General features: G+C 33.9%; 1 protein-coding gene across 1 annotated transcript; it reads right to left on the bottom strand.

Moving 5' to 3' along the window:
• Window positions 1-785: 785 nt before the first annotated feature.
• Window positions 786-10,001, bottom strand: LOC132278307 (ethylene-responsive transcription factor ERF037-like). The gene is made up of 3 exons (XM_059780103.1): window positions 9,916-10,001; window positions 3,086-3,171; window positions 786-1,672 (listed from the first exon to the last, which is right to left on the bottom strand). The coding sequence occupies exons 1-3, from the start codon at window positions 9,999-10,001 to the stop codon at window positions 786-788; spliced, it is 1,059 nt and encodes a 352-aa protein (XP_059636086.1).
• Between the last annotated feature and the right edge of the window lie 4,494 nt (window positions 10,002-14,495).

Genomic DNA, 14,495 nt, shown 5'->3' with positions numbered 1-14,495 from the left:
AATGGAAACAATAAGAAAATAAAAGTATCCTCGATAACTTATAGTGGTGAACTAATTAAAGACATCTCTCTCAATGTTGGTGGCACGTTTAATTAACTTTTTGACAACGTTTCTAAAGGGACGGGTATGTTACATAGTACTTAATTACATCCATAATAGTTAATAGTTAGATGTTACTACTATAATATTTCAATGAATACTTCAAACATAAAGAGAGGACCTAGCTATATACTACTATTAACTAACTTGTTTGGACTCATTCTATAACAAACTCAACCAAAATGTTAATTTGTTATGTTAGTAACATACTTTGAATAAATTTTACCGTGGGTTTCAAGTGCAGAATGCAGATAAAGGACAACCAATGTAAAAGTTTATCATTACTAATATGAACATGAATTTCATGAATACACAACTATGTGGTCGGCTTGAATTAGACTATGATCTAAATACAGATAGGTGGAAATATAGAATTTATGTAGCCGACTCCAAATAATTGAGAAAAATCCTTATTGCAGTTATATAATTTGAATAGAGCCATCATGAGGATCAAACTTAAGTCACTAGTACACAAATTAACCTTTATTACTAGATTTCTGTCTCAATTTACATGCTTTGAAAATTACAATTTACTTCATTAACAGTAATATTAGTAATTCCTATGCATGGCTTCTCAGTTCCCTTTGGAAGAAGCTTTATGTGCCACACAAATTATATGGAATTCATCATCTGAATTTATAAGCCCATTACTTCAAATCCCACATATATATAGCAAGCCAGCCCTTTTAGTTCTCGCCACCGTATGGAGATTCACTGAAGGTTGGAGGAACCACAACAGAAGAAGAAACCTTGAACCTCTTACTCCTCGAAACCTCGCTCCGGCCGATACTGGCATCTGGACTATCCACCCACCCCACAATCTGATCTGCATACCCTTGATCACCACCAAAAAGTTCCCCAATATCCGATCCATCCGAGTCCAACCCGGGATGCCGGAATCCGACCCACTCGGCACTGCTACAATCTGACACACTCGAGTTCTCCCAAGGAGATGATGGCTGATCATGATCAGGCACCACATGGGGCACAATGATGCTTGGTTGCACCACCTTGTCAATATTCTTGATATCAACTGGACTTTGGTGGTATTGGTAACTCCTAAAGTGAAATATATTAGCAAAAGTGAAGTGGTCACTTACCCTACTCTTGGATGACTTGTTATCTGATGACCTAGCCATGATGTTTTGCAAATTCTTGCTCAGCTTAGCTTTCAAGGAAGAGAAGCTCAGCCCGTGTCGCGCATCCGGTTCGGGGACTAATCCGCCATTACAAGGGGACGAGCCCGATTGACACGAGCCGGGGCTCACTGCTGCGAAGTTGGTTCGAGCATTTTCGCCACGTAGGGCTCGGGCAGCTTCATCGTAGGCTCGAGCAGCTTCTTCAGGGGTGTCATAAGTTCCGAGCCATAGTCGAACGCGTTGAGATGAGTCCTTGATCTCAGCAACCCATCTCCCGGAAGGCCTTTGTCGCACACCGACGAATCTCCGAACGGCTGATTTGGTTGGTTGTGCCATGTTGGTGGTGGCCATGGCTGTCTTCGTGGATTCGGATCCGGCCATGTTTAGGGTTTTCTGTTGGTGGTTCAATGGGGGACTACTAGTTGACAGTGGTTCTGTGTGAAATACGGAATGGTACCATATATATAGTGTGAATCTATAGGAGTAAAGTTATAGTAGTATGTATGTTTCTCAATTATTGGTTTGTTTTTTTTCCGATTAAACGTTAGTGTCAATCTTTTGCATGCATGACGTTCGTACTTCCAAGATATACATACTCAATCGGCTAAGCTTGGCTAGCTTGTGATAGAACTCGAGCATTCCTAGCTAAATGCCATCTTATTTGTGAATAAAACAAATTTGATTAGATATACAGTATTCTGTACTGGGGTGCAAAAGATATCGATGGAATGTGATTGAACTCATCCATGCCAATTGATTAAGCATGAACCATTTGATTTTCTTAAAATGTACCTGCAGAGCATGTGATGTTAGCTAGCTATCACAAATGTCCATGCAATAAGACAAATTTATGATTTAATTCAGAACCAAAGAATTACTTTATTTAAATAAATCTAGTGCTAGCCTACATTTTGAATTCTGTTATATATAATAAGGTTGGAGGCTAGTTCCTTTTTTATTATTTAGATTATTATTTTTTAATTATTGGCAAAATAACATACATCACTTACATATTCACTTTAATACTATAAAAATTATTATTTTTCTAATTATTTAAAATAAAAATTTCTAAACAAAAATTAATATGATTAGTAGCAATCTCGATCTCTTTCTCTATTCATATTAAATGCCTATGAGATATACTCCACCAATCCCAAAATAAGTGTTGCATTTAAAAATTCAATGTACTATTTTTTTGTAATATTATCAATTTAACCTTCATGCATAAAACATTATATATATATATATAAACAAAAAAAAGTAAATCATCACATCACTGTGGACCCATTAAGCGTATATTTGATAATTTATTCACTACTAATACAATAAAAATTAATAAAAAATATTCTTTTAAAAAATTAGATTCCCAAAAAGAGATTTTTTTTTTTAAAACAAAAGGAGTATATATTTTTTTGAAGGGTCATGCCTAAAATATTAGATTGCCATGTATGAATCATTCTAAGTTAGCAAAATTAATATATTTTGTGATTAGCTGCCAAGAAGCATTTATAATGATTGTTCATCCTTTCTCATTCTCCTCCACAAGATGATATACTTTTTAGTCACTTTCATGCATTGTTCATTCTCAAACTTCTATATAAGAGAAAAAAAATGAAGTTAAAATCCAATCAAGAGTAGATATCAACCCGATCAATAGACTCCCCCCTTTGGATTGATTTCATCCCTTTCAGTACACCACGAAATATAGGTGTACTTCAAATATAAGTTAAAATATAATTTTATTTTTCTTATTTATTTATTTGCATTCTCTCATTTTTTTTTCCTAAACTGACAGTTACATTTTGATTTGGTTCCAAACTTCCAAAAAGCCTATATATATCTCCTACCAACCAAATGGGGTCCCTTGAAAGATGCCAAATCGTCCTTAATTCGGCTTGGGAACCCTGGCTCTGTGCAAGCTGAGCCGAATTGCCTACAAGAGAATAAAATCAGCGAGAAGCCGACAAAAAGAAAGGCGATCATTTTGTCGGCTTGTAAATGAAGAACGGTTTTAAAACGTTGGAATTAGAATTTTAAAATCCGGCGGGAAAGGTGAGTCTGTTTGGTAGTGACGTGGAGGCAACCCCTTGGAATTTAGAACTTGGAGACAGAATGATTGGTGGGGCCTCACTACACCATATCGTGTCCTTTGTGCTGTTTTGTATTGCAATGGCCAATAATACCCCTCCCTAATCATGCACCAATCATCCCTAGAATTTGAACTACAGTAATTTATTTGAAACTTGGAGGGTTATTAGGGAAATTAATTAAAATTGTCTTATTATTAAAGCTGTGGCCATTGGATTAATTAGTAATATGTTGCTCATTCAAATGCACCTTAGATACCCTACATTTTCATTCCTCCATTGATGGAAATGAGAGATTTGTTGTGAAGCTAGGTGGATTTTGCACAACAAATGGTCTAGTTTCATGGTGGCCGATCCACTCGATAGTTTAATAACTATATATATATATATGATTCTTTGATTAATTAATTACTTATTTTGCATGATTTGGTTACTTCTCCAATCATGAATTAGGGCTGAAACAAGTCCATCTTACATGATTGACAGTTGATATTTTTAACATATCAATCTAATGTAAAGTTTGCAACAATAACAGCATTTATTGATACTTGTCGGATATTAGATGGTATAGAACAATGTTACATAGGCCTGGTGGTGTTGCTAGAGTAGAAAGGACCATCAGTTGTCCCCATATATAGTCTTGAGTTCGATTCCCTCCTCCTTAATTATTAACACAGCATAAAAGAAAAAATATATATATATATACATTTATATCCATGAATGATTCAATGTATGAATCGATGTCAATATCATTTTTCATACATCATATAAATTAATCATAGACAAAAATGGTATTATGATTTTATATGTTATAAAATACATAATAAATATAAGTTTAAAGTATCTTTGCATTCATGTGGAAGTCACACGACCATGTTGTTGTTATCATTTTTTAATTTAGTAACTCTATTGTCCCATAAAAAATATTTTTTTTTGGCGGGAATTTTATTTTTTTAAGAGTGTAATTTTTAATGATATATATATATATATATATATATATTATTATAGCGGTAGAGAATGAATTTTCAAATATATGGTATGTCTATATGAGGTCATTGCTTTTATAACTTCAAGTAATGAGGGTAAATTAAAAATATTAAAAAATAGTACATTGAATTTTGAATTGAAACAATTAAAAATGAAAAGATGAACACCATTTATGAAAGATATAAAGTATACGATGCATTCTCGGAATTCGAAGGATATACCATTTCCCTCAATTTTACTGAAAGGTGGACCGGCAAGAAGCTAAGAATTCTCTCCTTGTCATCCTTGAGATATTAAAATAAAAAACCCAAGTATACATATAATAAAATTGTAATCAAATAAATCATCAACCTCCAATATATATATCTTTATTAATGTTGTGAGGCAGCAAGCTTTTCCCTGGGGGCATGTAAGCAAGGACGGAGCCAGAAATTATGTCCAAAGGGGCACAATGCAGTAAATGTTTTTGAGGTAGGGCAATTTTAATTTTTTTAAAGAATTATACATACAAAAATGAATTTTTCTAAAGCTGAGAGAGGAAATTTTAATTTTTTTAAGAATTATACATACAAAAATGAAATTTTTTAAAGTTGGCAGGGAGAAATTTTAAAACTTTGAAGAATTATACATATAAAAATGAAATTTTTTAAAGTTAAGAATGGCCAAATTTAAAATTTTAAAGAATTATGTATACAAAAATATAACTGGCTCCGTCCTTGCATGCAAGTTATAAAATGCCATTATAGAGTTCCAACAAATTTAAAAAGGGAAATGTAGAATGATTCTTCCATCACTTAAGTAGCCTCCAGAAATACAGCAGAGCATTTGGATGAGGTCTAGTGTGATTTCAATATATTATAGTTTATACAACAACCTGCCAACTAGCTAGACAGTTGATAAGTTCGTGCTATACAAACAAATAATTATTCCTTCATATCATATAATGATGCAAGTGCCTAGTCAAAACATTCATAAAATATCAGATAGAGAATTAATTAATCAAATGAGTGTTAAAATTACGCAACCAGAAAGGGTCGTTGTTATATACTACGTATTTCAATTAATGGATATATAGATATCGAACACAGTGTAGTTTCTTTGGTATGTATGAATAAAATGTGCAGAAGTTGAAGTCCGTTAAAGACCAATTTATATCTACTTAATTAGTGTGTTGAAGCAAGTTTGACCTGAAAATGATCTCCATATATATATATATGCATCATCTATTCATCAACTTTAATTAGAAAATTTAATTACACCATATATACAAGTTTATATAACTATATATGAAACAGAGGTCAGTGCTGCCGAACTCACTCTCTAGTCTCTAGGGCTGCAAATTTTCAAACTTGGCTTTATTAGCAGCCTCTGTCATTTCATGCCCCTGAATGAAGATATGAAACCACACATCCTCTAAAGGTCGACTTAAGGTTAGAAACTTGAACCCGACATGGCAATAACTCATATAAAAAATTACATATAATTATAGTAGGGTTGCTAGCCTAATCTACCCGAACACGCTCTTAATAGAAAGACTTTGGAATCATCCTAACAGGTTAGAGGCGAGTAAATAATTAATATATAAATAAATATTTTTTATTAGTTATCATTTTTCTTTTTTCGATGATCTTATGATAATTTTAACAATATTTTTGTTATTATGATATTCTTCTTAAATTTGTTCAAGTTTGAATTGTTTTTCTTAAAAAATATGTATATCAGGGCGCCCTAAACTCATCCCGACTCCAATACGGGGCATCTAGGACGGACCTAGAAAATTTCGTGAGGTGGGACAACCTTTAACAACAAAAGATAAATTTATGTCATGGGGAAATAGTGAAAATTTTCTATAATTTTAACAGGGGCAATTTAAAATTTTACAAGTATACTATACAATGAATAAAAAATAAAAATAAAAATAAAAATAAAAATAAAAATGGGTAAGTATAAAAAAAATTCAGTGGGGCACTGAATATGTATAGGTTTGAGAAAATATTGATTATTTGCCCCAGTGAAAAGCGATCGTAAGGGCCTATTGTAATTTTAAAAACAGTTCTCAATAACTTAGAAAATATAAAATTGTTCGTAGAGAATAATCTTTTATAGTTATCTGAAAACAAACCTCTTAATTTGTAATTGAGTTTTCAGAAAATTGAACTAAACAAGAGTTTTTTTTACACTTTTCAGTTTTTGAAACTGTTTCCATAGTTATAAACCAACTTACCCTATGATTTTTCTGAAAAAATTATTATATATGGATTTCTAGAATTCTCAATTTCTGTACCCCTGAATTTTTGGATCTCTGGATTTTTGGATCTTCCGATCCTCATGCCTCTATTTATAAATTTCTTGGATGAATAGGATGATAACAGGTGTCCTTTCTTGTTAAGAACACAAATATAACTGGATCAGGCCGGTTATATTATGATGATTATCCATTAAAATAATTATTTCCAAATATATTTAATTGAAAATAATTATATTTTTATTTAACTAATTGGACTCGGCTAATTAAATAATTTAAATTGACTAAGTTTGGGCTAATTAAATAATTTAATTAAATATGAGACCCATATTTGATGGGTCAATTTGCAAAGGAAAAATCCACGAAATTTCGGTGTCTACAAGGCCAAGCTCGATTTTGGTTGATACTTCGCGAACTCTGGTTGGGGTTGAGCTCTCCAATGAGCTTATGGGGATTAAGCTCTCCAACGAGCTCACACAGGTCCAAGGGGCAGCTCCCCAAGGTGTTTCTTTTAATTAGAAGCAAAATGTGGTGGTCACAATTGATTTGGGTTTGATCACAGTTGTGTTAAACTTCGATTACAACAAGCATGCATTCATTGATCAATCGAAGCTAAGTAAACATCGGATCACAGAGACTAAAGTGCAAGAAATATGGAGTTCATCAATCCATCCAAGATAAGTAAACATCGATCACATAGACTAGTGTAAGTTTCGTTTAAAACTTGGAGTTATTCGATTGATCCAAGTCACAGAGACTTCGATTGTCTTAAATAATAGAATTGGAATTTGTTTCCAAACGAGTTTCTTAACAAAAAAGTGATTCTATATAAATAATATTAGGTCTTTGTGGGAACCTAATAGCCCCGCAGAGAGACCACATGACTCGTCAAGGGTGAATTCAGGAATTGTCAATGGAGTGTGTTAATATTTCTTTGGTTGGGCTAATACTAGTAATAAATTTTTTTTTTTTTTTGGTGGGCTTGAGTGGGATCTGCCAGTGTGACTCGTGCGAGGTGCCCCCCTCCCCCCACACGGATCGAGTAAAACTCGAATTATGTCTCTGAGTGTGACCCTAAAAAATTATTTGCACCTAAAAAAAATCAATTTTTAAACCTGACGCTTCACAAGGCTCGGCCAACCACTTGATTGCTCTTAGTTGATTGTATTATTATTGACAAGAAAAGTGTGAGAACCTCCTAATCTGCAATGAATTTCTGTAAAAGGTTTTATGGTAAGAGATAGAGAGAATCCAAGTCTCTTTCATACACGGGAGGTCAAAAAAAAGAAAAGAAGGTACTTTCATATACACCAGACATATTTATATGTTTATATATTGCATGACCAAACAATTATGAGTTATTTGTAAACTATAATTATTTGTGTTAAGTTATTCATCACAAATAAACATAAATCCCATAATCTTAGAACTTCGCTATTTTCAAATAATCTATAATGCATAAATAAATACTAGTTAGATATAAATACCTCGATTTATGATATCAAATTTTGTTGAGATTAAGTTCAATGTCCAGATCTTTTAACCACGAACTAAACTGTAACTCTGATCAATAGGCAAAGCATGGAAACGGTTTCTCTCTCTTGGCCTTTTGCACACATAAAACTTTAACTACCAAATAATATGTCACATGTCCAAACTATGTGGGTTACAATTAAATAAATAATCTTATATTATTAAGTAGTTGAATATGATTGAAATTGTCCCCTACTTTACTTACAAATGTTATAACTTATTATGATCAGGAGTTATGAAAATCCATGAATTTTTTAATGATCGTGATATGATTTAAAATGTATGCTTTATATGCTTGAATTGGCAAGTTAGTACAGGATTTTGTTTGAAAATCTAATATGTGTTCCCCTTATATATGTTACAAGATAAATAATAGTACTACAAATCACTACTATGTCTATGTGTAAATTTGTATAGAAGGCCCATTATGGACTGGGAGACAGTTTTGGGTTCAAAGTCCAAAGTCCAAACTCCATATTGTTTCACTATTTTGGGATTGATTTGATGACTTCAAACTTTATAAGGATTATATGCCATAAAGGCTTGTGGTTACGTCAAAAATGAGCTGTCCTAAAAAGAATAAAATAAATGACTTATTATTATTTTAAAAGTATAATTAAATAAAAATTACCTACCAACCAAACGTGCTCATAGTCTCCCAAAATTCATTGTTTTTTATTCAAACTCATCTTTACACTCAACAATTTTAATTTTTTTTTTCTTTTAGAAAAAAATTGATACCCACATCCATCAAAAGCATCTTAACACTCCACAGTTTATCTAAATAAATCATGAACCGTGTGATCCAGTTGTATTTCATTTATCTTTCAAAGTAAATAATGAGGATTTGAGTCTCCCAAGAAGAGTAAAATGAAGGTGTAAGTGATCTGTGAGAGTTTAATGCTAATGAAAAAAAAAACCATTTATAATACATTTTTAGCTACCTAATTCACATAAAAAAAACAAAAGTTAGGTTGATGATGAGCCTTACAAGTTACAACATGACTACATGGGTCTCTGCTACCTATTCAAAGAATTAGACTAAACAAATTAATTTAACATATTCCTCCCATATAAATTACAAAATTTTATAATTTTCTTTTCTCATAACTCACTTTTCAAATATTAATCATTGAGAACAAAAAGGTAAATCACACACTCTTATAGCCTTGTGAATCAATTAAAAAAAGTACAAGTGTAAGTGCACCTTTTTTTTTTTTTTTTTTTTTTTTTTTTTTTTTCTTTTTTTTGCTCATATTTTAAATTATTCCCTTTGGCCCCAAAAGCAGTTTGAAGTACATACATTATTACAGTAAAAAAAATTTCTTATCATTTGTTGCATATGATAGTACAATATTGTAGCACTTTCGGTAACTTATTTCGAAAAAATATATTATGATTTATTGTGTCTCAAAATAATGTGCTGGACATCATTACGAAACATCAATTGATCATGGTTCGTATATTGATTTTATATTCTTTGATGTCTCAAAACAATTTGTTGACTTTACTAATTCTCAAAATAAATTATTGAGCATTTGTACAGCACCAAATTACTTAGGGCCTGTTTACTAACAGGAATGATTCCTGATTTCTGCTGTCAATCCCTAAAATTGAGAATTAAAAGTAAAAATTGTGTCTAGTAAAATACTTTCACTTTTTTATTTTAAGAAAGTACTTCCTAATTTTGTGAAGAGAGGAGAAAGTGAAAAATCTTTACTTTCTATATTTTCTACACTGTTTGTAGAAATCAATTTCTCTATTGTAGCACTGTTTATAATATATATATATATCTATATCCAAACTAATCATCTGTATCACCCACCTCCTCTCCACCACGGTCATTGCCACTGCCACTTCCTCGCCGTCGACAACCACCACCACTTCCTCGCCGTCGAAAACCACCGCCATTGCCGACAACCACCACCATCATCGCTCTTCTCTTCTCTCTACCACCACAAACTGCTACCAAACACCGTCGAAAACTGAAACCCCTTTATCGTTTTGAAAGAGCAAGGTTAATATGAAATTCCTCCTCAAAGAAGTTAAAATCAACGGAATTCTCTGCCGAATCAAAGACCCTGGTGGTCTCAAATGCCGCCGCCGCCGCCAATGGAGTTCGAGTCGCATTCGATGAGAGGAGAGAGAAGACATAAACATTTTCTCTCTCTACTGGTTTAACCTAAGCCCACTGGGCAAGGCAAGGAATCTGACAATTGGGCATCTTCTACTCTGCTTTCAAAAGTCGAAAATCTTTAAAAAAGAAAAGACATGAAAAATTAACTACAAAGAAGAATAGACTCACCTCTTCGGATCCAAATATGCTCCAGTGCACCTCTTACTGGAGCAGATCCAGTGCAGATCCAGGGGCTGAGGTGAAACCACCTCACTCCATTTGCCACATCATCGGTCCAGTCAGTACTTAGTCACCACCCAATCAGCATTTACCCAAAAAAAATTACTATGTACTATTTTTATTTACCACATGTACGAATACCCTATACACTTATACTAATATATCATACACTTATACATTATACAAAATCAAAATACATTATTTACAATTACATTTAATATTTTTTTTTTTGTTAAAAATTAGCCAAAATTACATAACCTAATTTCTCTCCTATGCTCTTTATCTTCGTCTGAAGTTCCACTGTTCTTCTTCCTTCCAACTACTGTAGTTTAATGTCTAGGGAGGAATCACATCCTCTAATATTCAACCTACTTCCTTTTACATACAAACATATATACTTTCTCTCTCTATATATCTCTCACACAAAACTACACTTTCTCTCTCTAAAAAACCCATCAAAGATTCGTTTTTCGTAGATCCTTGATTTTACATAGATCCCTTTTTCCCATCTCCTCTTTCTCTAAGATCTCTCTCAGAGATCGTCGTCCTTGCCCAACCATCTATCTGATTTTGGTATGCTCTCAAATTTTCACGACAACTACAGTAATTAGGGTTTGGTTCGATCAAAATTGCTATTAAAATCAAACCCAGATTCTGAAAAAATCGGTCTTGTTTTTTATTCTCCGGCCAAATTTCAATTTGGTTTATGAAATTTTCTCACTTACGGTTTTTGTCAAATTTGAATTTTAGTGTTGGTTATTTTGGTGATCCATCTCAAATTCTGTATCCCCTTTATATAGAAATATCAGGGGCTCAGTTTAGAAAGAGAGCGGGCGGCGAGGTATGGTTGACAATTGCAATAGGGGAAAATCAAAGAAGTCTATTGAAGAATCTGAGACCATGAATCTATCAATATGTCGTCCAATATAGCTCCAGATTTAATTAATTTTTGTACAAAACAAGAACCCCAATTAACTATTCATTAAATTCACAGTCTCTTCGAGTTCTTACTGTGTGTATATGTCGGTGTATATATATATACATAGATTGGTGTCCGGCAATTACGGCGAAAAATGGTATTTGTCAATTTCTTTATCTATTTAATCAATTTTGGTGTCTGCTATCTCATTCCTCTCCTCATAGATGAGATATACATGCATGTTGGTGGTAGTAAGTAAATTTAACTTCCATGTTTAGAGAGAGAAAGTAGAGAGGAGAGAGAGAGTTCATCCCCCAAGTCACACTCACACATGGTATTGAAATTTTAGCAACGATTTATGGCTGTGAATTAAGTCGAGTTTGAGTATTTCTTGTTCAATTTCAGATCGCCAATTTCCAGTTTCTTACTTGTGTTCTTTTCTTTCTCTGCCTATGTTTGTTTGCTGGGAAAACAAAGAAAAAGAATAGAAAATAACAAAAAGAGTACCAATACCAACCCCTAGCCGCCAACAACCACCACCAAATCAATGACTATCCTAATCTGCTCTATCAGTCCTACTATACCCGCATCAATCATAGATCCATAACTTTATTCCAAAACCCAGATCAACGGTAAGAAGTGGTTCCAATCTCACAGACCCAGTTCGTCTGATTGCAACAACAATCTGGTCCAATCAAACTGAGTTGATGCATCAGAGATTGAATTATTTGTCGCTCTCAACTTCCCAACTAATTTCTCACCATCGCCGCCTCTATATATATGTGTGTGTGTATGTATCCGTGTATATATATATATATGTGTGTGTGTGTGTCTATATATGTGTGTGTCTATTGGTGTTGGGGCGGGGAAGAAAGAACAGAGAGGAGAGAAGGTGAGAACAGTGACTCTGATTTGATGATGTTCCATGGCGGCATGCGTCGTCATCACCACCACCATGACAATGGGTCCAAGTACCACCATCATGACAATGATGATGAGGCAGAGGCGGCGACGGCTGAGGGGTTCTTTACACTTGGCGTCGGGCGGCGATTATGTGGACCAGTTTGAGAAGAGAGTTTTTGGTTTATAGGCATATATCTGTGTATATATATACTGTTGAGGCTGAAATTCGCGCAATCCGATACGATATCGTTTTCCTGCAAGGAAGAGAGGAGAAGATCGATGAACCTTGACGGCACCGGTGTGGTGCCTTGTGATACCCCCGGATTTTCGAATGCGGGTTGGCCAGGCCCACGCCCGACTACCCGAGGATATCAAACAAATTAGCAATAATCGAACGCAGAATATAATTAAGATAAACATGAGTAAATAAAATTCACTGGAAAGAAACTAAATGAAAATCCTTTACGGAAAACTTCAGAATAAATCTTATAAATAAGAACCAGTCTGTTACAACCAACTTTTCCAATTATAATACAACTCGAGAATCCATCTGGTGGACCCCTAATCAAAAGCCAATACTAGAAAGCGAACAACTAAAAAAGAAGTCCACTGCTAAACCGTGAAGAACCTCTTACATCGTCGGTAGAATGAGTAGACGTCTCTGCTCAGCACGAACAAGCTCTAAGATCTAGAACCATCCGTTACCTGAAAAATAATAGTGGGTCAGGCCCACGAACAAGTTCTATCCTAACTACAATCCAAACAGAGACCCGATACGCAGATACATCCTAGACATCTCAATCATATCTATATAGTCCGTAAATAGATATATACATATAACCACACTACAGGACTTTCACTAGACTATGCTGAGGGTCTCAACCTGAATAGAAGGCAACATGCAAAAACGCACCTGAGTGGGCATGACTACCTAAGCCTAACAGGGTATACCTCAACCAACATAGCTAGCTATGCATCCTACTGTATATACGCTCCCTAACCAAATACAATGTTGAGCCGGTCAACTATTCGTCGCCAAAACACAACATATAATTAGGATTTAAATATTTTAATTAAATCCCTATCCTTCCTATTAACAGAAAATATAAACAACCATCCAATATGTCGTTCAACTATTTTAGTTGACAGAACATGAAACCATGTAGGATTTAACTGTTTTAGTTAATCCATTCCGTATGTATGAATGGGTTGGAATTAACGTTTTGATCTAATCCGTCCCTCCGTATGTCACCGTCCCATACCGGTACATACCATGCATATGATCCGTAAATGATGCAACAATATAAGTAGTACATCAAATAAAGTCCACATTATCCATATAGTTGATAAACACATAATTTAAACAAGTTATCAACTACAAATCCAGAATCCATCCATGTAATCAAACAAGACAAAGTTTACTAATTCGTCAAGCTAAATTTCAGCATTCATCCCTGTAATTGACAGAAAATATATATTTAATTCTTCAATTAATTCCAGGCCAACATCCAATTAGATTGACAGAACCTAAGTACTAGTTCAGCAATTTAAGTCCAAACCCTAATCCAAGTAATTGTAGTGAAATGCTTAATGTTACCGCAATTAAGATTACAAGCTTAAATCCATGCATTCCAGAAAAGTATTTAGTATTTCAACAATTAACATCCAGGATATGCCTAGCTCAAACTTGTTAATTAAATGATCCTAGCATGGCACCCCAACAAGATTTATAAATATATACATATTCCGTTAAATTGCTAAACTAAAAAAAAACAATTAAATTTCTTTCATTCGTTAACAACCTGCACTGCTGTATACCTTCCCACGCTTAAACCCCTGAGTATAAAGACCTTAATTTATTAAACATGGCTCTAGTATAGCATAATATAATGCTTGGAATCCATGTTCCAACTCTTTTTAATTTCCAGATGCAGTTTGCACAATTAAGTCTTTTCGGTCCGCTAAGTTCGTAAACTGCCTGCGTCTTGCCTTAGATTTTCCTACGGTTTAAAACCTTAGCATATAAATAAATTAATACATCCTAGGGCTTTAATATTTCTTGAATTAATATGTAAATCCATCTCCCTAACCCAAACACAGCTCAGAAAAACCACCATCGAACCAAACAACACACAAACAGCCCCAGAACACAAATAGGATCACAGAGCCTTCTCCAAATAAATGGAGCAGGCTCTAACCTGCCTAGAGCCGCCTCTTTTAGAGGTAG

Source organism: Cornus florida, unplaced genomic scaffold (genome assembly GCF_030987335.1).
Source record: "Cornus florida cultivar Cherokee Brave unplaced genomic scaffold, ASM3098733v1 CherokeeBrave_3.0.0_Hap2_Chr10, whole genome shotgun sequence".
Classification (NCBI taxonomy): domain Eukaryota; kingdom Viridiplantae; phylum Streptophyta; class Magnoliopsida; order Cornales; family Cornaceae; genus Cornus; species Cornus florida.
The sequence above is the reverse complement of the archived record's forward strand: the minus strand, read 5'-3'. Positions and strand labels throughout refer to the sequence as shown.